Source organism: Bos indicus, chromosome 3 (genome assembly GCF_029378745.1).
Source record: "Bos indicus isolate NIAB-ARS_2022 breed Sahiwal x Tharparkar chromosome 3, NIAB-ARS_B.indTharparkar_mat_pri_1.0, whole genome shotgun sequence".
Classification (NCBI taxonomy): domain Eukaryota; kingdom Metazoa; phylum Chordata; class Mammalia; order Artiodactyla; family Bovidae; genus Bos; species Bos indicus.
The window spans coordinates 1,845,792-1,869,840 of NC_091762.1; the positions used below are offsets into that span (position 1 = coordinate 1,845,792).

General features: G+C 39.7%; 1 protein-coding gene across 1 annotated transcript in view; it reads right to left on the reverse strand.

Annotated features, from left to right (window-relative positions):
- Positions 1-2,097: 2,097 nt before the first annotated feature.
- The window catches only part of MAEL (maelstrom spermatogenic transposon silencer), a 56,544-nt gene continuing 34,592 nt past the window's right edge, over positions 2,098-24,049 (reverse strand). The window contains exons 9-12 of the mRNA XM_019958317.2: positions 7,246-7,308; positions 6,379-6,511; positions 3,150-3,225; positions 2,098-2,616 (exon numbers count right to left, since the gene is read on the reverse strand). Of these exons, the coding sequence (XP_019813876.1) occupies positions 2,429-2,616; positions 3,150-3,225; positions 6,379-6,511; positions 7,246-7,308 (460 nt within the window). The 3' untranslated portion in view covers positions 2,098-2,428. The remainder of the gene's footprint in view (positions 2,617-3,149; positions 3,226-6,378; positions 6,512-7,245; positions 7,309-24,049) is intronic.

Genomic DNA, 24,049 nt, shown 5'->3' on the forward strand with positions numbered 1-24,049 from the left:
ACCAACTTAGACAATATATTAAAAAACAAACATTACTTTGCCAACAGAGGTCCACCTAGTCAAAGCGATGGTTTTTCCAGTATGGATCTGAGAGTTGGACCATAAAGAAGTCTGAGTACCAAAGAACTGACACTTTCGAATTACGGGTTTGGAGAAGACTCTTGAGAGTCCCTTGAACTGCAGGGAGAGTAAAGCAGTCAATCCTAAAGGAAGTCAACCCTGAATATTCATTGGAAGCTGATGCTGAAGCTCCAATACTTTGACAACTTGATGAGAAGAGCCTACTTCCTGGAAAAGACCCTGATGCTGGGGAAGACTGAAGGCAGGAGGAGAAGGGAGGAGAGGACAAGTTGGTTGGATGGCATCACTGATCCAATGGACGTGAGTGTGAGTGAGCTCTGGGAGATGGTGAAAGACAGGGAGGCCTGGCGTGCTGCAGTCTGTGGGGTCGCAGAGTCAGACATGACTGAATGACTGAACTCAATTACTGTCAACATACTGATTTTGAAGAAAGATAAAATGGTCTCATAGCTTATGAAGGTATACTAATTAAATAATTTTCTATTAAAGAAAAAAAAATACTATCAGTGGAAAAAAAAAAAAAAACCAATCTGCTAGTAGAAAATGCAATATATAAAGGTACATTCAATAACTGTTCCTTGTTTAAAGATCTGATATCAGACAGAAGAAAAGGAGGTAAAAGACAGTGAGGATATGAGTAACACAGTCTTTGGAGGCAGACATGGTTAACATTTCTTCCACAGAGTAGCTGTATGACCTGAATATCTGAGTTGCACGTATGGGCTCTGTCACTCAGTCGTGTCTGACTCTGAGGCTCCATGGACTGTAACCCAGCAGGCTCCTCGGTCCATAGAGTCTTCCAGGCAAGTATACTAGAGTGGGTTGCCATTTCCTTCTCCAGGGGATATTCCCAACCCAGGGATCAAACCTGCTTCTCTTTTATTTCCTGCACTGGCAGACAGATTCTTTACCACTGTGCCACCTGTGTGTGTAAGATGGAATGAAGTATCAGCTTCTTCAGAGTGGTTATTAAGAAGTTTACAAGATGTGTGTGTATATTTGTGTAAATGTGTGCGGGTGGGTGTATCTACACAATGTAGGTACTCAGTAGTAAAGGAGAATACGGCTATTGAGAAAAATTAGAGTCCAAGTAATTCTCCTGGGTTTTGAGTCAAACAGACCTAAATTTGATTGCTGTTTCTGCCATAGTAAGACCATACTGCCATCTACGGTCTTACTACGGTTCCAAGAAAAAAGGGTTACTATATCTCTTCTCCTACTCCAGGGCTATATGCTATGCTATGCTATGCTATGCTATGCTATGCTATGCTAAGTCGCTTCAGTCGTGTCCAACTGTGTGTGACCCCAGAGACGGCAGCCCACCAGGCTCCCCCGTCCCTGAGATTCTCCAGGCAAGAACACTGGAGTGGGTTGCCATTTCCTTCTCCAATGCATGAAAGTGAAAAGTGAAAGTGAAGTTGCTCAGTCGTGTCTGACTCTTAGTGACCCCATGGACTGCAGCCCACCAGGCTCCTCCGTCCATGGGATTTTCCAGGCAAGAGTACTGGAGTGGGGTGCCATTGCCTTCTCCAGGGCTATATAATAGACCTAAATTAGATTGCTCTTTCTGTCATAGTAAGACCATACTGTCTTACTATGGTTCCAAGAAAAAAGGGTTACTTCATCTCTTCTCCTACTCCAGGGCTATATAATAGCCCAAGGAGAGAACATGAGCCAGTTTAAGTCAGTCACAAACAGGCCAAATTCCTGACTCAAAATATATCTGCTTGGAATATGCAGAAGGCCTTGTGGTCAAGTAAACCTGGAATCTGGTCACTGTCCAGCCATGTGATTTGTGGAAAATGACATAATCTCCTTTTGGTTTCTCATTCTTCAGATGACTTTTGCCAAAGTCAGCATGTTTCAAAGACTTTAAGTAGAAAAAGTATTTTTGTTAAAGACTAATTTTTTTTTAGATATTTGCAATGAAAAGAGCTGGTCTCAAGGGTACCATTCCACATTTCATAATGGAAAGAAATACATAAAACTATTTAAAAATCTTTCATAACAGATATTCAATACCTTTATTGTGGAGGAAAAGATACAAAAATATAACATTCCCAAAAGCACAACTCTTAAAATGCTGGTTTTATTACAGGACTCAAAACTTTAATGGCATTCCCATAATACAGTCAGAAAGTAGAACAAGCCCTAAAGAAAAAAGCAAAAATGCCAAGATCTTCTCCAACCACAATTATTTTTAATCCATGAAACAGAATTTCCTTACAAATTAAGTAGTTTTTATAGTAATGACATTTATCATTGATGTCATCTGTTTAATATATGACTATAGTCAGAAGGGAAGTTGGCCCTGTTATTTTTCCAGAAATTGAAAAATGTACCATCATTAAGATAAGGAAGAGAAAGATTTGTATCCATGTTTTGGGGATGTGTAAGGTGAGACTGGAGTCTCACAGTTGGAGAATTTATGGATATTGCTGGAGGAACTGGAGATGCTCTCTAGTAAGCGGGTAATCCCTCTTCCCCGAACACTGCTGTTTTGGCCAGAGATTTTCACCCCAGATGGGTAGTCACCTAGGATATTAAAAATACAAGAAAAGAAATGTAGCAATTTTAGTCTTATTATAAACAGCTTTCTCAGTTGATTCATCCTACTGCACGCCTTTCACTAAACCATGATTAAACAGATCATCAAAAGGGGAGATAATTCTTAAGAGTAGATGCCAAAAGGCTGAATATTTTTTTTAAGTCCTGGAAATCTTAATTGAAGTTCTTCAGGGACCATTTGAAAATTTATGTCACTAGCTTTTTTAAACTTTCCCATTTCCCCAAAGACACCCTCACATCAAAACTATAAAACAATAGCTGCTACAAGAGTAACAGGCTTTATTTTAAATGCCCTGAACAAAATTCTGAAGAGTAAGTTAAATTTTATCAAAGTGATAAAAAGCCACACATATCCAAATGAAGTGTTTTTGACAGGTAAAACTCCCAATTCAAGATTCTGATGTCCTAAAGCCATTCTGGAACTGGTTTAAGTACCATACCCTGGGATCTTAGAAAGACCCTAACTTTTTGAGGTGCCTTATTAAACAAAAGATGCTTACCAGTGGGTGTGTTTGATCTTTGTTCTTGATTAGAAGAGCTGAAATGAGAGAATCCTGGACTCTCAACCCTTAGCTTCTATAAGTAAAAAGCAACCAACAAACAAAAAACAGTGGGAAACATTTATTTCTTATTATTGGATCATCTATTTCAAATTACTCCTTAAATACAAACTAACACCCACTTTCTAATGTCTGATCAACTTTTGAAGAGTACTGTTGTAAAAGGAAAAGCAGAAGGAAATCTTTGAGGGGGAAATTATAGCATAAAAAAGGGTTTTTATTTTTAAATATGAGATCATATAATGTTTCTAATAAGAATGACTCAGAAAAGAAAGAAACCCTAGTGATGAAGGAAACAGTATAAAACCATTAGAGCCATGTCCTCAGGTAGGTAAGATAACAGGATATATAGAAATAGAAGGATTAGCCTTAGATAGAAACATAGACAATTCATGCATTAAAGCAGAGTATATGGTGAATGTAATGGTAGGAATACATGGAAAACCTCTTGATTGCTTCTATTTCCTCGGAGAAGGAGGGGATAAAAGCATCAGCTAGAACAAGGATGAAGGAAGAGGTGATGGAAGTTTCAAGTGAGAAAAGATGAGAAATAACTGTCTAGGAGAGAGGAAGATTAATCAAACCAGAGAAATGGACAACTGCCACGCACCGCTAAGGGCTCACTTGAAGTTGGTGCTGATAGATATTAAATAATACCAGTCAGTATGGTAGTTTCTTTTCAAATGTATAAGAACAGAGTAGGTAAAAGGCTGATTTAATCAGGGTTAGTGTTTATTACCCAAGTATGATGAAGAATGAAAGGCCAATGGAGTTGACAGTGCAAGTGAGTGGAAATAACAGAGCAAGGAATCTAAACAGGGAAGGAAGGAGGTGAAGGGCAAGGTGAGGAGAGTGCAGCACTGTCCACGTGTGAATGGACCCCCAGAGTTGTGCAATGCAGTGACCCTGCGAAGGAGGGCTTCCAAATAGTGGGGACATAGAAGGTCTCAGTCAAGGTGAAAGAGCTGTTGGCACTGAGGTACCAGAGAAAGACAGCGGTGGTAGGAGAGTAGGATGCTTGAAACTGAGATTGTGGGAAGATTCCACCGGGACCTAGACTATCATGGGAGTGGATATTTGATGGATGGCAGGAGATAGCGCCACTGGAGAAGGGAAAGTCAAGGAACTGAAATATCAGGCAATTAGAAAGATCTATGGGGAAACTGAAATCAAGAATTCTGACAGCAATACTGTCTGATTTTCTGCCTCAATAAAAGAATGGAGATGTCCAACTCAGAGGCCTATGGACTCCAAAAAGGGGCTATCAGCCTGAATGGCATGAGATTCAAAGCCTAGGGGTTTTAGGGAAAAGTTAGGAAGTCTGGAGACCACGAAGTTAAATAAGGACAACTACCTCAAATCTAGGCCCACAATAAATGAGGGGAAAAAAAGGTCACCATTTTAAAGAGCTAACAGGGAAGCAGTGTCTTTAGAGGACAGTAACATTTTAGTTAGAATCAAGGAGGAAAACAGGCCTTCCCCAGAGGAGGCTGATGATACAAGATTTTGTTGATAACTGAGGTTGAGAAGACACACAGTTTTCCAGGAGTTGGGGAGGGCTGAATACAGAATCAGCCTAGTAAGATGAGTCTGGGAAATGGAGCGAGGCTCTAGGTGTCCTGAGCTTGCATAGTGACTGATGCTAACAATGGAAGGGGGGACAATGAGACGAAACCTGGTAGTCTCAGCACAGACGGCGGAGATGGGGCTAAGGCAGGGCTTCTCATCCTGGATACTACTGACATTTTTAGGCTAAGTAATATTTTGTTTAGAAGGCTGTCCTGTCCCTTGTGGCTCAGCTGGCAAAGAATCTGCCTGCAATGCAGGAGATCTGGGTTTGATGCCTGGACTGGGAAGATCCCCTAGAGAAGGGAAAGGGTACCCACTCCAGTATTCTGGCCTGGAGAATTCCACGGACTATATATATAGTCCATGGGGTCGCAAAGAGTTGGAAACGACTGAGCAACTTTCACTTTCTTTCACTGTACATTATCAAGTGTTTAGCAGGCTTACTGGTATCTACTCACTAGAGGCCAGCAGCGCCCCATTCCCAGCTGTAACAACCAAAAATGTCTCCAAGTGTTGCCAATGTCTCCTGAACAGCGCAAAAATGGGCCCTAGTGAAGAATTACTGCACTAAGGGTTAACAATACAGAAAGAGAACAGTTTTGCCCAGATTTTAAAATTATCACACAACTAAGACAGACTTTTGGTGGGGTTTACATTTCTGAGTTTTAACAAAGAGATCTGTGAAACCACCACGGCAATTAGGAGACAGAGCCATCCTATCACCTCAAAAACCTTCCTCACACTATCCCTTTTACAGACACACCCTCCCCCACCCTCTGGGAGCCACTGACATGTCCATCGTTATCATTTGCATTTTCAAGAATGTCACATAAATGGAATCATACAGTATGTAACCTTTTGAGACTGGTGCTTTTGCTAAGCATAAGTAGTGCCTTTGAGATTGATACTAGTAGTTATCTGTATCAATCATTCATTCCATTTTGGGGTTCCCCTTTCACTATTTTATTGACTATTTTAAAATAACAATACTTATTTATTATCTACTATATTCTAAGGCAGAATTTTTGGTACTTTCGTATACTGCTACATTCAACCCTACAACTACTAGCTCATTATTATTATTGTTCTACAGATAAGAAATCAGCACAGAAAGTTCAAATAACTCGCAGTAACACAGCCTATATGTAGCAGAGCCTGAAGTGAAATTCAGGAATTCTAACTAGAGAGCCCATACTCTTAACTGCTATGCTCTTAGCAGTATAGCGAGGCCTACGAGTAAGTAAATAGCAAGGAGGGAAGAGAGGTGGTAGAGAAATTATATTAGCCTCTAATCAAATCCTGAATCAGGTCTCGTACTTAAAATATCTACTTCAAAAATGTGTATAATTTTTTGAATAAATGTTTGAATGTGTTTTGTATAAAGACTAATGCCAAATGTCCCCCAGAGGAAAAAATACACCAGGAAAGAAAATGATCTTATGCAAAATTCAACTGGATTAAAAACTGACATTCCATGAAGGATTAAAAAAACTTTTGAGAGAAGAGAGAACCAAAAAAGGAAAGCTTGTTATCTGTTATGGACCAGGACCACACTGAGCAGGACCTAAGAAACTAGCAGCCACCAGAGTCAGCTCCTTACCTGGTAACGCCCTGCATCCAACACAACCATTTTGGGTGTCACACTATTGCTGGCCTCGTAATCTTGAAGCGGTACATGAGCCTCTGTGAGCTGGATTCCAAAGAGAGTGGCTAGAGAATTACTGATGCAGTACCTTTAAAAAGGAATTCAAAATGTTCATTATCAGAATCTTATCTAATTCATTTAAACAGCAGTCACATTTTAAAAATTTCTAACAATGTGAGAGATATTGTAAATCTTGGAAAAAATAAATTTAGAGATTTGAATAAAAATGGGAATTGGTAGCAGCACATATAAAATTGTACATCAGTGGTAACCAATACTTTGATTAGCAAATATAATATCAGCCTCATTATGAGAGAACAGGAATGGGTGTAAAGATTACCAGAATTCTCGTATACTTAAGTCAGGAAGAAACAACACCAGAAGGAGGGCTAATACTTAAACACTTATTCATTCTCAGACCAACTATCAGCAGCTGTATAAAGTGATCAACAGAGCACCTAGAGATCTGAGGCTGCAAGTACCTTCCTGACAAAAGGAGGAGAAAAGGGTCTATATTTTTTGAGCACCTTCACAAGGAAGTGCTGTTCTTAATGACAGTAGGGGATTTTGCTATTGGAATCCTAGAAGGAAAAATTCAGCTTAAGTGCCTCTGAAGGGTCAGTCAAATTGCTCAGGTGGTAACTACAACCAACAAGTAGTAACAGTGATAATAAAAGTAACATGATTTTAAAAAGCGCTTGTTTTAAAAGGGAACTGTGGAAACAGAGGTGAGGAGTGATGCATCCTATATGTCAAAGCAACAAGGAAAGTTGCAAAGAATTCAGTGCAGATTAGAGTATTATGAAGACACTCTTAACTTACGCAATTTTCTTGCAAACAGCTAAAGCACAGAAGAGAATATCATTTTCTTCATGCCACTTGCACCTGTACAAAAAAAGACTTTAATATCCTGATCTAATGAGTTTTCATGTGCTAAATTTCAAACTTACTTAGGGTCAGTTTTTCTTAAATGATTCCAATTATTACTCAAATACTAAAATTTCTAATTTAACATACAAAATAGGTTTTTTAAAAAACAAGTTTTTTACATTACTTCCTCAGATGCAGATTCATGATATATTGCAAATAACACACAACTATAAAAGACAAATTTTACCTGGAAATAAACTGAGAGTTCAGGAGACATTTAGTGACTATGGTTAGCAAGCATTCATAAAACAAGCATTTAATGAATACATACGACTTACCAGGCTTGTTCTAGGCATTAGGGATACAGCATTGAGTGAAACACACTTAGGCACACAAAACTTACTTTCTAATGGGGAAGTCAGATTAAAGATATGTAGATATAACATATAGTAAGTTAGATGATAAGTTCTAAGAAGGAAAAAAAACAAAAAGGTGATATGAAATGCTACAGAAGGGTGACATTTTAGATAAGTTAGGCAGGGAAGGTATGACTAGAAAGTGGATGTTTGAGTGAAGACTTCAGGCAGTGATGTTAAAATGACCAACAACATACATACAAGAAACACTATAAACCTGCATATATCTTTCCCCCGAGTGCCAAAGTCTATTGAGACTCAGAACAGCATTACCTGCAAAATACTGGGTTGGCCAAAAAGTTTGTCTGGGGCTTTCTGAAAGATGAACAAACTGTTTGGCCAATCCAATAGGAGGCTTGCCTCAACTTAGCATGAATCTCCATTTAAAAATTATAAACACGGTAAACAGTAGTAAGTACTGCATGTCTATCTACTAACCACTAAAGATAAGGAGAAGGAAATAATCTCATTTATCATTACATCAGAAAGAATAAAAAACACCTAAAAATAAACCTACCTAAGGAGGCAAAAGGACTGAAGTTCAAAAACTAGAAGATATTGATTAAAAAATCTAAGATGACATCAACAAACAGAAATATAAACCATGTTATTGGACTGGAAGAATCAATATTGTCAAAATACCACCTCAGTCTACTGATTCAACACAATCCCTGTCAAATTACCAATGGAAGATCAAGAACAAAAGACTTAATATTTTATGGAAATACAAAAGACCCCAAACAGCCAAAGCAATCCTGAGAGAAAAACAGAGCTGGAGAAATAAGATTCCTTGATTCAGACTATACTATAAAGCTACAGTCATCATGAACAGTATGAAAAGACAAAAAGATACGAAATTGCGAGATGAACTCTCCAGCTGGGTAGGTGCCCTATATGCTACTGGGCAGAGTGGAGCAATAGCTCCAGAAGCAATCAAGAGGCTGAGCCAAAGCGGAAACAATGCCCAGCGATGGATGTGTCTGGTGGTAAAAGTCAAGTCCGATGCTATAAAGAATAATAATGCGTAGGAACCTGAAATGTTAGGTCCATGAGTCAAGATTAAATGAATGTAGTCAAACAGAAGATGGCAAAACTGAACACTGACATTTTAGAAAGCAGTAAACTAAAATGGAAAGGAATGTGCGAATTAATTCAGATGATCATTATATCTAAAACTGTGGGCAAGAATACCTTAAAGGAATGGAGTAGCCCTCATAGTCAACAAAGGAGTCCAAAATGCAGTACTTGGTGTCATCTCAAAAATGCTAGAATGATCTCAGCTCAATTCCAAGGCAAACCATTCAATATCACAGTTCAGTTCAGTTCAGTCGCTCAGTCATGTCTGACTCTTTGTGATCCCATAAATTGCAGCACACCAGGCCTCCCTACCATCACCAATTCCAGGAGTTCACTTAAACTCACGTCCATCGAGTCGGTGATGACATCCAGCCATCTCATCCTCTGTTGTCCCCTTCACCTCCTGCCCCCAATCCCTCCCAGCATCAGGGTCTTTTCCAATGAGTCAACTCTTCGCATGAGGTGGCCAGAGTATTGGAGTTTCAGCTTTAGCATCAGTCCTTCCAATGAACACCCAGGACTGATCTCCTTTAGGATGGACTGATTGGATCTCCTTGCAGTCCAAGGGACTCTCAAGAGTCTTCTCCAACACCGCAGTTCAAAAGCATCAATTCTTCGGTGCTCAGCTTTCATCACAGTCCAACTCTCACATCCATACATGACCACTGGAAAAACCAGAGCCTTGACTAGACGGACCTTTGTTGGCAAAGTAATAGCTCTGCTTTTCAATATGCTATCTAGATTGGTCGTAACTTTCCTTCCAAGGAGTAAGCGTCTTATAATTTCCTGGCTTCAATCACCATCTGCAGTGATTTTGGAGCCCCCAAAAATAAAGTCTGACACAGTTTCCACTCTTTCCCCATCTATTTCCCATGAAGTAATGGGACCAGATGCCATGATCTTAGTTTTCTGAATGTTGAGTTTTAAGCCAGCTTTTTCACTCTCCTCTTTCACTTTCATCAAGAGGCTCTTTAGTTCCTCTTCACTTTCTGCCATAAGGGTGGTGTCATCTGCATATCTGAGGTTATTGATATTTCTCCCAGCAATCTTGATTCCAGCTTGTGTTTCTTCCAGCCCAGCGTTTCTCATGATGTAATCTGAATGTAAGTTAAATAAGCAGGGTGACAATATACAGCCTTGACATACTCCTTTTCCTATTTGGAACCAGTCTGTTGTCCAAGTCAATGACCCAATCACTGATGCTGAAGAACATGAAGCTGAACGGTTCTATGATGGCCTACAGAACCTACTGAAACTAACACCCAAAAAGGTGTCCTTTCATCACAGGGGACTGGAGTGCAGAAGAAGGAAGTCATCTGGAATTACAGGCAAGTTTGACCTTGGAGTACAAAATGAAGCAGGGCAAAGGCTAACTGAGTTTTGCCAAGAGAACACACTGGTCATAGAAAACACTCTTTTCCAGCAACACAAGAGGCGATTCCACACATGGACATCACCAGATGGTCCATACTGACATCAGACTGATTATATTCTTTGTAGCCAAAGATGGAGAAGCTCTATACAGTCAGCAAAAACAAGACCTGGAGCTGACTATGGTTCAGATCATAAGCTCCTTATAGCAAAATTCAGGCTCAAGCTGAATAAAGTAGGGAGAACCACTAAGACATTCAGGAATGACCTAAATCAAATCCCTTATGCTTATACAGTGGAGGTGATTAACAGACTCAAGGGACCAGATCTGGTAGAGGAGTGCCTGAAGAACCATGGACAGAGGTTCATGACCCTGTACAGGAGGTGGTGACCAAAACCATCCCCAAGAAAGAGAAATGCAAAAAGGCAAAATGGTTGTCTGAGGAGGCCTTACAAATAGCTGAGAAAAGAAGTGAAAGGCAAAGGAGAAAGGGAAAGATATACCCAACTGAATGCAGAGTTCCAGATAATAGTAAGGAGATATAAGAAAGCCTTCTTAAGTGAGCAATGCAAAGAAATAGAGGAAAATAACAGAATGGGAAAGACTAGAGATCTCTTTAAGCAAAATGGAGGCATTTCATACAAAGGGGAACATTTCATGCACAGATGGGCACAATAAAGGACAAAAACGGCAAGGACCTAACAGAAGCAGAAGAGGTTAAGAAGAGGTGGCAAGACTACACAGAAGATCTGTACAAAAAAAGCTCTTAATGACCCAGATAACTATGATGGTGTGATCACTCACCTAGAGCTAGACATCCTGGAGTGTGAAGTCAAGTGGGCCTTAGAAAGCATTACTATGAACAAAGCTAGTGGAGGTGATGCCTTTCCAGCTAAGCTACTTCAAATCCTTAAAGATGATGTTCTGAAAGTGCTGCACTCATTATGCCAGCAAATTTGGAAAACTCAGCAGTGTCCATGGGAGTGGAAAGTGTCAGTTTTCATTCCAATCCCAAAGAAAGGCAATGCCAAAGAATGTACAATTACTGTACAATTGTACTCATTTTACACGCCATCTAGATTATGCTCAAAATCGTTCAAGCTAGACTTCAAGAGTATGTGAATTGAGAACTTCCAGATGTACAAGCTGGATCTGGAAAAGGCAGAGGAACCAGATCTCAAATTGCCAACATACTCTGGATCATAGAAAAAGCAATGGAATTTTAAAAAAACACCTACTTCTGCTTCTCTGACTATGCTAAAGCCTTTGACTGTGTGTATCACAACAAACTGGAATATTCTTAATGAGATGGGAATCTCAGACCACATTACATGCCTCCTGAGAAACCTGTACACATGACGAGAAACAACAGTTAGAACTGAACATGGAACAACGGACTGGTTCCAAACTAGGAAAGGACTGTATCAAGACTATATGCTGTCACACTGCTGATTTAACATACAAAGCAGAGTACATCCTGCAAAATGCTGGGGTGGATGAATCACAACCTGGAATCAAGATTGCTGGGACAAATATCAACAACCACAGGTTTGCAGATGATATCACTTTAACAGCAGAAAGTGAAGAGGAACTGAAGAGCCTCTTGATGAAGGTGAAAGAGGAGAGTGAAAAAGCTGGCTTGAAACTCAACATGCAAAAAACAAAGATCATGACATCCAGTCCCATCACTTCATGGCAATTAGATGGGGAAACAGTGACAGACTTTATTTTCTTGGGCTCCAAATCACTGCAGACGGTGACTGCAACCACAAAATTTAAAGATGCTTGCTCTCAGGAAGAACAGCTACAATAAACCTGCTGCTGCTAAGCTGCTAAGTCACTTCAGTCATGTCTGACTCTGTGGGACCCCATAGACCGCAGCCCGCCAGGCTCCCCCATCCCTGGGATTCTCGAGGCAAGAACACTGGAGTGGGTTGCCATTTCCTTCTCCAATCCATGAAAGTGAAAACTGAAAGTGAAGTCGCTCAGTCGTGTCTGACTCCTAGCGACCCCATGGACTGCAGCCTACCAGGCTCCTCCATCCATGGGATTTTCCAGGCAAGAGTACTGGAGTGGGGTGCCATAGCCTTCTCACAACATACCTAGACAGTGTATTAAAAAGTATAGAAATCACTTTGCTGACAAAGGTCCATCTAGTCAAAGCTATGGTTTTTCCAGTACTCATGTATGGATGTGAGAGTTGAACCATAAGGAAGGCTGAGTGCTGAAGAATCGATGCCTTTGAACTGTGGTACAGGAGAAGACCCTTGAGAGTCCCTTGGACATCAATGAGATCAAACCAGTCAATCCTAAAGGAAATCAACCTTGAATATGCTAAAGCTCCAATACTTTGGGCACCTGATGTGAAGAGTCAACTCACTGGAAAGACCCTCATTCTGGGGAAGATTGAGGGCAAAGGAGAAACAGAAACAGAGGATAAGATGGTTGGATAGCATCACTGACTCAATGGACGTGAGTTTGAGCAAACTCTGGGAGACAGTGAAGGACAGGGACACCTGGCGTGCTGCAGTCCATGGGAGCGCATACAGTTGGACACGACTTAGCAACTGAACAGTAACAACAACAATAAATGGCACAAGTAGAGAGTTATAGATCAACTGAACAGGACAGAAAGCCCAAAAATAAACCCACACACCTAGGATCAATTAATTTACAGCAGGAGGCAAGAGAGAATCCCATGAAGTTTGCCTTGAGAACCCCAGGAACAGTATGAAAAGGCAAAAAGACAGGACACTGAAAGAGGAACTCCCCAACTCAGCAGGTACCCAATATGCTACTGGAGATCAGTGGAGAAATAACTCTAGAAAGAATGAAGAGATGGAGCCAAAGCAAAAAGAACACCCCATTCTGGATGTGACTGGTGATGGAGGTAAGGTTTGAAGCTGTAAAGAGCAATATTGCATAGGAACCTGGAATGTTAGGTCCATGAATCAAGGCAAATTGGAAATGGTCAAACAGGAGATGGCAAGACTGAACACTGATTTTAGGAATCAATGAACTAAAATGGACTGGAATGGGTGAATTTAACTCAGATGACTATTATATCTACTACTGTGGGCAAGAATCCCTTAGAAGAAATGGAGTAGCCATCACAGTCAACAAGAGTCTGAAATGCAGTACTTGGATGCAATCTCAAAAACAACAGAATGACCTCTGTTCATTTCCAAGGCAAACCATTCAATATCACAGTAATACTAGTCTATGCCCTGACCAGTAATGCTGAACAAGCTGAAGTTGAACAGTTCTATGAAGACCTACAAGACTTTCTAGAACTAATACCCCAAAACAATGTCCTTTTCATTATAGGGGACTGGAATGAAAAAGTAGGAAGTTAAGATATACCTGGAGTAACAGGCAAATTTTGCCTTGGAGTACAGAATGAAGTAGCTGCTACTGCTGCTAAGTCACTTCAGTCATGTCCGACTCTGTGCGACCCCATAGATGGCAGCCCATTAGGCTCCTCTGTCCCTGGGATCCTCCAGGCAAGAATACTGGAGTGGGTTGCCATTTCCTTCTCCAATAGAATGAAGTAGAGCAAAGGCTAATACAATCTGCCAAGAAAATGCACTGGTCATAGCAAACACCCTCTTCCAACAACACATAAGACTCCACAGATGGACATCACCAGATGGTCAACACTGAAATCAGATTGATTATATTCTTTGCAGCCAAAGATGGAGACACTCTATACAGTCACCAAAAACAAGACCGGGAGCTGACTGTGGCTCAGATCATGAACTTGTTATTGTCAAATTCATACTTAAACTCAAGAAAGCAGGGAAACCCACTAGACCATTCAGGTACAACCTAAATCAAATCCCTTATGATTATACAGTGGAAGTGAGAGATAGATTCAAGGGATTAGACCTGATAGAGTGCCTGATGAAATATGGATGGAGGTGTGTAACACTGTACAGGAGGCAGTGATCAAGACCATCCCCAAGAAAAAGAAATGCATGAAGCAAAATGGTTGTCTGAGGAGGCCTTACAAATAACCATGAAAAGAAGAGAAGCAAAAGGCAAAGGAGAAAATGAAAGATACACCCATCTAAATGCAGAGTTCTAAAGAATAGCAAGGAGAGATAAGAAAGCCTTCCTCAGCGATCAATGCAAAGAATAGAGGAAAACAATAGAATGCAAAAGACTAGAGATCTCTTCAAGAAAATTAGAGATACCAAGGGAACATTTCATGCAAAGATGGGCTCGATAAAGGACAGAAATGGTATGGACCTAAGAGAAGCTGAACATATTAAGAAGAGGTGGCAGGAATACACAAAAGAACTGTACAAAAAAGATCTTCATGACCAAGATAATCACAGTGGTGTGATCACTCACCTAGAGCCAGACATCCTGGAATATGAAGTCAAGTGGGCCTTAGAAAGCATCACTACGAACAAAGCTAGTGGAGGTGATGGAATTCCCGTTGAGCTATTTCAAATTCTGAAAGATGATGCTGTGAAAGTGCTGCACTCAATATGCCAGCAAATTTGGAAAACTCAGCAGTGGCCACAGGACTAGAAAAGGTCAGTTTTCATTCCAATCTCAAAGAAAGGCAATGCCAAAGAATGCTCAAACTACTGCACAATTGCACTCATCTCACACGCTAGTAAAGTAATGCTCAAAATTCTCCAAGCCAGGCTTCAAGAGTACGTGAACTGTGGACTTCCAGATATTCAAGCTGGATTTAGAGAAGGCAGAGGAACCAGAGATCAAATTGCCAACAGTTGCTGGAACATCGAAAAAGCAAGAGACTTCCAGAAAAACATCTATTTCTGCTTACTGACTACGCCAAAGCCTTTGACTTTGTGGATCACAATAAACTGTGGAAAATTCTTACAGAGATGGGAATACCAGTCCACCTGACCTGCCTCCTGAGAAATCTGAGTGCAGGTCAAGAAGTAACAGTTAGAACTGGACATGGAACAGATTGGTTCCAAATCAGGAAAGGAGTACGTCAAGGCTGTATATTGTCACCCTGCTTATTTAACTTATATGCAGAATACATTATGAGAAATGCTGGACTGGATGAAGCACAAGCTGGAATCAAGATTCCAGGGAGAAATATCAGTAACCTCAGATATGCAGATGACATCACCCTTATGGCAGAGTGAAGAGGAGGAACCAAAGAGCCTCTTAATGAAAGTGAAAGAGGAGAGTGAAAAAGTTGGCTTAAAACTCAACATTCAGAAAACTAAGATCATGGCATCTGGTCCCATCACTTCATGGCAAACAGATGGGAAAACAGTGGAAACAGTGAGAAGACTTTATTTTGGGGGGCTCTAAAATCACTGCAGATGGTGACTGCAGCCATGAAATTAAAAGACGCTTGCTCCTTGGAAGAAAAGTTATGACCAACCTAGATAGCATATTAAAAAGCAGGGACATTATTTTGCCAGCAAAGATCCATTTAGTCAGTGTTATGGTTTTTCCAGTAGTCATGTATGGATGTGAGAGTTGGACTATAGAGAAAGCTGAGCACCGAAGAATTGGTGCTTTTGAACTGTGGTGTTGGAGAAGACTCTTGAGAGTCCCTTGGACTGCAAGGAGATCCAACCAGTCCATCCTTAAGGAAATCAGTCCCGAATAATCATTGGAAGGACTGATGCTGAAACTGAAACTCCAATACTTTGGCCACCTGAGGGCAAATAATTGACTCTTGGAAAATACCCTGATTCTGGGAAAGATTGAAGGAAGGAGGAGAAGGGGACGACAGAGGATGAGACGGTTGGTTGGCATCACTGACTCAGTGTACATGAGTTTGAGTAAACTCTGGGAGTTGGTGATGGACAGGGAGGCCTGGCATGCTGCAGTCCATGGGGTGGCAGAGTCGGACATGACTGAGCAACTGAACTGAACTGAAGGAGGCAAAAATATATAATGGAGAAAAGATAGTCTCTTCATTGAGAGGTGCTGGGAAAACTGGAATGTAAAGGAAATGAAATTAGAACATTCTCTAACATCATACATAAAAATAAAATGGATTAAAGACCTCAATGTAAGACCAACTATTATAAACTTAGAAGAAAACACAGGTAGAACAACTCTTACATAAAAATCACCACAATCTCTCTTCTGACCCACCTCATATAGAAAATAAAAACAAAAAGAATAACTGGGACCTGATGAAACCTAAAAGTTTTTGCACAGCAAAGAAAGTCATAAACAAGACAAAAAGACAACACCCAGAATGTGAGAAAATATTTGCAAACAAAGCAACCAACAAAGGATTAATCTTCAAAATATACCAACAGCTCTTGCAAGTTCAGTATCAAAACCAAACAACCTAACCAAAAAATGGGCAGAAGACCTAAACAGAAAGTTCTCCAAAGAAGACATAAAGATGGCCAACAAACACATTAAAATATGCTCAGTATCACTAACTATTGGAGAAATGCAAAGCAAAACTATGAAGAGGTTTCACCTCACACTGGTCAGAATGGCCATCATCAAAAATTCTACAAACAATAAATGCTAGAGAGGGTGTGGAGAAAAGGGAACGCTCATACACTGTTGGTGGGGAACGTAAGTTGGTATAACCACTTTGGAGAAGAGGATGAAGGTTCCTTAAAAACGCTAAAGACAGACCTACCATATGATCCTACAATCCTACTCCTGGGCATATTTCCAGAGAAAATGATATTTCAGAAAGATACATGTGCCCCAGTGTTCACTGCAGCACTATTTCCAACAGCCAGGACACAGAAGCAACCTAAATGTCCATTAACAGAAGCATGGACAAAAATGTGATACACACACACAATGAAATATTACTCAGCCATAAAGAATGAAATGATGCCATTTGCAGTAACATGGATGGCCTAGATATTATCATATCTAAGTGAAGTAAGCCAGAGAAAGACAAATATTATATGACATTTGCCCATTTAAGTGTATGTGGAATCTAAAAAAAAAAATAAAAATGTACTTATTTATAAAACAGAAACAGACACACGGAGCTAGAAAATAAACTTACAATTACCTAAGGGGAAAGGTGAGGGTGGAGGGATAAATTAGAAGGCTAGGATTAACACATACACACTATTGTGTACCAGAGAGAGAACCAAGGAGGACCTACTGTACAGCACGGGAAATTCTACTCAATACTCTGTAATAATTTATATGGGAAACAGAATCTGAAGAATAGATACATGTATCTATAACTGTATCACCAGGTTGTACACCTGAAACTAACTCAACCTTATAAGTTAACTACACTCCAGTAAGAAACAAACAAAAGAAAACTAAATCTAGTTCTCACGTGTCCATGTGGAATCAAGAAATTTTAAGTTTCCAGTTAGTTTTGCCCCTTGTTCAGATCTTAATTCCCAAGAGCACCTACTTAATATACACATTTTCCATTGGAGATCATATTTTAAGTGAAAGCAATTAAAAATATTATAACAACAACAAAAACCCCAGAAAAATCTGACTCCAGGGAAAAATGTCTCCAAATCTCATCATACTGTTAAAAAGGACATTATTTTGATCTGGTTTTATTTATACTTACTGATCTTCCTCCAAATTATCCCAAAAGATGAATGTATCTTCTAGTAAAGGACTATTCATTCTAAAAACTGTCAATAATCAGAACTTTGTATACTGTTATGCTAATATGCATTATGCAACCTCAAATCTAGCTTCAACTTTAATACATTTCCAATGTGCTTCCTTTACGAAGTTCCACTCTAAAGTAATAACATAAGATCATAAGTGAGTATGTCTGTTAAGTCTGCAACTCACTCCCGAAGTTTCAAAACTATCTTATCCATTAAAATTATGTGCAGCATAGAGGACTTTTGCACTCTTCCCTTGATATCCCAAGGTCTCTGATCTCTTTTCCTCTTATTTCAGGGCTAAGTTTCCTCCTTTTCAAGGATAGGCCTGCCTTTCCCTTTCTCAGGAACCACCGTCATCTGACAGTTACTGATGTCCTCTACTCTAGTCAAACTGACTCACTGCTTTTTCTCAATCAGACTTTCTGTGTTTTCAACTCTGAATCACTGCTCAGGCCATGTTATTCTTTTGGAAAGGTCCTCCCTTTAACCCAAATTTCTGCTCATAGAAATTCTGTGGCGGATTCATTTTGATATTTGACAAAACTAATACAATTTGTAAAGTTTAAAAATAAAATTAAAAAAATCATAAATATCAAAAAAAAAAAAAAAAGAAATTCTATCCATCTTTCCAGAAGCAAGTAAAACATTTATTCTATAAAGTATTTCATATATTAAATACATGAGGCAATTCCTCCCTCATGTGATTTATCATAATCTTTTGAAATTCTTTAAGAATTTTCAGAAATTATCATATATAACTCACACATAATGTGCTTTACTGCTCTTATCAGACAGGAGACTCTGAGGGCAAGGGCAATCCTGTTACTCTTTCCCTTGTTTCCCACAGAACCTAGTCTCATGCCTTATATACAAAAGTTTTATTTGTTAAATATCAAAACCTCAAGTTGGACTAAGAAAAAGCTTCTCAAGTGATGTCAAAATAGAAAACTGCACCTCTTAAAATTATGAATGCTTCTGGCTCAGGATGCCTACATTTATCTCCTCTTGCTCTTAAGACCCTATCAAAATGAAAGTCGAACAGTCATAGTAGTAGATGCCCACAATAAAGGAGAAAACAGGAAGAGGCCTCCAAGGAAGAGAGTTTAACAAATCTGTAGGATATAGGAAGTAAATGAAGGAGTGATAACCGATGGAACTAGACAAACGAAGTCCCAGCCTTCAGTGCTCAGGGAATAGGCAGCACAGACGCGAATCTACCTATGGACCTCTGGAGAAGCTCTGAACTCATGGACATGTCCCTGGCCAGAGAGCAGAGGCAAGCTATGAGACTGGACTTCTTCTGTACAGAGAACAGTTAACTTCCCTGACTCCATGCACAGAAGTGACCTGTTCTTGGAGAAGTAGGCAGCAGGCATGGGTGCTGGAAACCAGGGAAAAACCCTCACGATTCTGGAGTTCATGATTCCACCTCCAGCTTTACAACCAGCTCCTTGTCTGCTTTCCCTTAGCAAAGCTTGGTCAGTTGACAGTCCCCACTGGACAACACAGATCACTTATTCTGTGAGCACTTATTTACAGCCTCATTCTAAAATGTGAACAGAGCCAAAGACAATCAGACATTCAAGGAAAGCCTGCAACACAAGAAAGGTCCACATAGGAAGATCACAGGCAGATGGAGAAGGAGAGGGAAGCCCCGGAGTGCTGCAATTCATGGGTTCGCAGGATCAGACACGACTGAGTGACTCAACAACAAGAGGAGGATCACAACTCCCAACCCAAAAGGATGAGATAATCCAGGGAAACAAAGCAAGCTAACACTTCTGCCCCACCAACAAGCACCCAGTGAGATTTGTGAAATTACTGCATCTATAATCCTAGGTTTTCTCTTCATCTCTTCAACCCTCATTAACACTGATGATTGGCTATGATGATTTATATAGACAGCAACGGTGGGCTGAAAGGTTCTAGAAGATCAAAAAGTCAATCTCTCCCCAGCTTGAAAATGTCAGAGTTTGTGAGGGCTCTGTGCTGGGCTCCTTCTCTCTGCATCCTCTGCCTAGATGATCTCATCTATACCCTGTAAGATCCATTTAGGCAGAGGATTTGGCTTTCTTCATTGCATCTTCAGTATCCAGAACAGTGCCTGAAATATAGTGAAACGAATGCTGACATTATCCAAACTTTTCCACTGAGTTCTAGGCCAGAACGACCAGCTGCTTACATACTATTTCTAGAACTTGCCTCACCAGGGCCTCAACATATTCTAAACTTCCTCCTCTTTCACTTCCTCCTCTACTCTGAGGTCTACACTAGAAACCTGTGCACTGCCTTTAGGTCTTCCTCTTTTCATCCTCTCTTCCTGTACCCAGCCCATCAGCAAGGTCCACTGATTTTGACCAATCTGACAGCTACTTACTCAGCCCTAACTTTGCTGTCATCATCCTTGTTCAAGTCATTTCTTACATGGACCAGAGAAATAACTAATAAGTACAGGCTCAATACCGTCTTTCTTGACCTCTCCTAATACATTTGTTAAATACTCACAAATTTTTAGAAATCTTAGCTAATCCTGTTGATTCTCTAATTTGATAAAATTCTTTCCCTTAGCTAACAAGGCCCTATCTTTATGGTCCTTGCTTATTGCTTCCATCTCATCTTATGAAATCTCCCCTTTGCTCACTAACTCTCCAGTGGGACACACAGATTGTCTAACAGCTTCCAGTAAACACCAAGTTTTCACCTCAAGGTCTTTGCAACCCTCTGCTCAGGATGCTGTTCCTTCTATTTTTAGCAAGGCTGCTTCTCTCCTCTTGCTTAAGATCTCAGTTTTAATGTTAAGTTATCAAAGAAGTCTCCTTAACATTCTAGGAAGCAGTCTACCTTTCTGCACAGTATTTCTTACTATAGTACCCTGCTGACTTCCTTATCACTGATCACAGTTAAAACCACTTTTTTTTTTTTTTTTACAGGATGTTTCTCTTTCCCACTTAACTGTGAGCTGCATGAAAGCAGAGACCATATTAATCTCATTCACCACTATATGTTTGGTAAGTGCCTAGGACACTTACTGGGACATGCTTAGTAAATATTTGTTGATTACATAAAAGCTGCCTTGTTTCAGTCAGCAGGTCACAGTCAAAGGACAATTATGACAGGAAACAACAAGGAGAATGGGGGGAATTTATAAAAGTTATAAATACTCTAGCCTTCAAAATAACATGATTGTCATTAACAGCCTGTTTAAGACTCTTGCTACTGTTTTTATGCAACTGTATTCAATTTCACCGATATAAAACCCACCCATTTCTCCTGGAGGTAGAGACAATATTTATCAAAAATTTACTACAAATTTTCATAAACTTTAAGAAGTTTAAGAGCAGTGTTTGAAATGAGTCATATCTAGCTTATATGAACTGAGTCCTATCAGCTTATATTAACTAACAGATTTTAACAACAGTTTCTGTTGTCCACTAAAACCAGAACTCCTTTGTAAGATACCATTTGAAATCTTCTGAATATATGTATTCAGAATCATACGACATTATGAAGCTCAGGAAAAGGCAGATCCATCCTTTCCAAAGAAATGTGTCATTACAGTGCTTAAAGTTCTATGTAATGGTTCTGTCTTTAATAGGATCCCAAGGCACAGACCCCCCAAAACGCCTTACACCAAAGCGACACTATTCCTGTTGCAGCCCGTACATAATCTGAGACTCAACTCTGTTTCTTCAATTCTAAAATGATTTTTTCACATTTTAACTGAAGGTGAAACGCAACATACAAAGTAAAGCATTCTACAATTGCTATTGGTCAGTCTAGAAATAGTTGAAATTGCCTAAACAAGTACAAATTTTTTATTTTTCAAAGAAGTCATATGTAGTATTTTTATTTTTATTGCAGTATAGTTGATTTACAATATTGTGTGAGTTTTAGGTACACAGCGTAGTGATTTGGTATTTTCACAGATTATATTCCATTACAGGTTATTACTAGATAATGGTATAGTAATTCCCTGTGCCACAGAGTATATCCTTGTTGTGTATCTATTATGTATATATTAGTTTGAATCTGATCATCCCATACTCCTAAATTTCTTCCTCCTTCACCCTCTTTCCCTTTGGTAACCACTCTAGTCTGCCTTCTGTATCTGTGACTCTGTTTCTCATTTGAATATATATTTGCTTATTATTCTTGATTATCTAACAACTGTAATCTTTCAAAATTTTAGTCAATAAACCATTGAGAAAATATTGATTTGTCTCTGAAATCTTCTATTGATATTATCTCACAAGATCAAGAAAGAACCAGCATCAAAATCTGCATAAAAGGTGTCTATCACTGGCTTGGTAGAAAATCCTGAGATAATAGTGCAGTTGTCTTGTAAGAAATGCTGCACTACCACTCTGGATGGCACAGAGACAATAAAGTCTAAAAACACAGACAATGATTCTGGATATGAAATTTTAGGCATACTTTAGTGAGTGGCTGAGGCAATGGTATATAAATCTAAATATCCTAATACATCATCCATAAACTTAAAGCCTAACAAGAATAAACAAAACAAAGTACAGGCCTGCAGCATAACTAAGAGAACATTATAAGACCACAAGCATCAGTTACCTATAAATAGAGGGGAAAAAAACCACCTCTTAATTTCCAATGGAGTCATTTCTCAAGTTCACACCCAAGCCTTTACATAACTTCATATAGAGAGTGGAGCCCAGAAAACATGAGGGAAGAGAGAAGGGAAATGAAGAGCCCAAGATTAAATCATAATCATTCCCACAATGAAGAGGTCCATAAATATTCAGAATCCTGGTAAGATCAGAGCACTGACTACAGGAAAGGGATTTAAAAGTGCCTGAAGACTCTAGAAGGCGGCCTGGAAGGCAATGTTTCTAGGCAGCAGAAGGCAAGAGGAAAAAGTCCTTCAGAGATTGTGTGAGGGATAAAAAAGCAAAGAGGGGGAAATTTAATATTTTCCAGAACAAGGAAAGCAGAAGAAAAAAAAAAAGTAAAGAAATAACCACACCCCCACCGCCCTGAAAGCATTCAAAGAAACCATACTTTATTTTACACTGACAGAAGAGGGAGCACTTAAACTATACATTTCAAACCACCGGAAATAACCACCTCTGTCCAAGAAATGCAAAGGAACAACACAAAGCCACTGCAGGAGAAAACAGAAAACGAGAATCACTGTCACTGATAACTCTCCCCACCCTCACTCCTGCCCAACCCCCATCCCCCCCCCCAAAAAAAAAACACGAAGGAGAAGAAAACTGTAACGTAACACCATAACAGAACAAGGACTTCCGGGGTGGCTCAGTAGTAAAAAACAACAACATAAAAATCCACCCGCCAATGCAGGAGATGCACGTTTGATCCCTGGGTCAGGAAGATCTCCTGCACAAAGAAAATGGCAACCCACTCCAGTACCTTTGCTTGGGAAATCCCATGGACAGAGGAGCCTGGAGGGTTGCAGTCCATGGGGTTGCAAAGAGTTGGATACTACTTAGCGACCACACACACATTCTACACTGTTATTAATATACGAATTAAATATCCTCAAACAAAAATCCTGATAATATGAAAACATGGCCTAAATAAGAAACTTCAAAACTAAGAACAAAAATAAGACATAAGGGTTGACAAAACTCAGAAAAGAAAAATCATATAGGAAAATAACTGAATTTCAAACTACCTAAGGAAGAACAGATACAAATGAGAAGTGAAAAACTAAAGAAACTGGAAAACTAACATGAGAATAAGAGATTAATGAAAGATGAAACAGGGGTGAGAAAGAGTGACCATAAAGATAGGTAAAATAAACCAAACATACATATATCAGACATCCTTAAGAAAAATGAAATAGAAAAAAATATTACACTACAATCTAAGAAAAATATCCAGAAATAAGACCTGATTCTGCACACTAAAAGGGGCTGCCAAAGACCTGGGAAAACTGACCTGCAATAATGAACTCAGAGACATACCCCAGTGAAACTGTTAGACTTTAGGACTTCCCTGGTGGGACAGTGGTGGAGAATCCACCTGCCAAAACAGGAGGCATAGGTTCAATCTCTGTCCAGGAAGAGTCCATATGTGGTGGGGCAACTAAGCTCATGGGCCTCAACTACTGAAGCCCACTCACCCTAGGGCCCATGCTCCGCAACGAGAGCAGCCACCACAGTGAGAAGCCTGTGCACCACAACTAGAGGAAACCCACGCACAGCAGTAAAGACCCAGCACAAGAAGGAATAAATGAATAAATACATTTCTTAAAAAACTATTAGAGTTTAAAGATGAAAAAAAATCATTCTTAAGGTCTCCAGGCAAAAAAGATTAAAAAA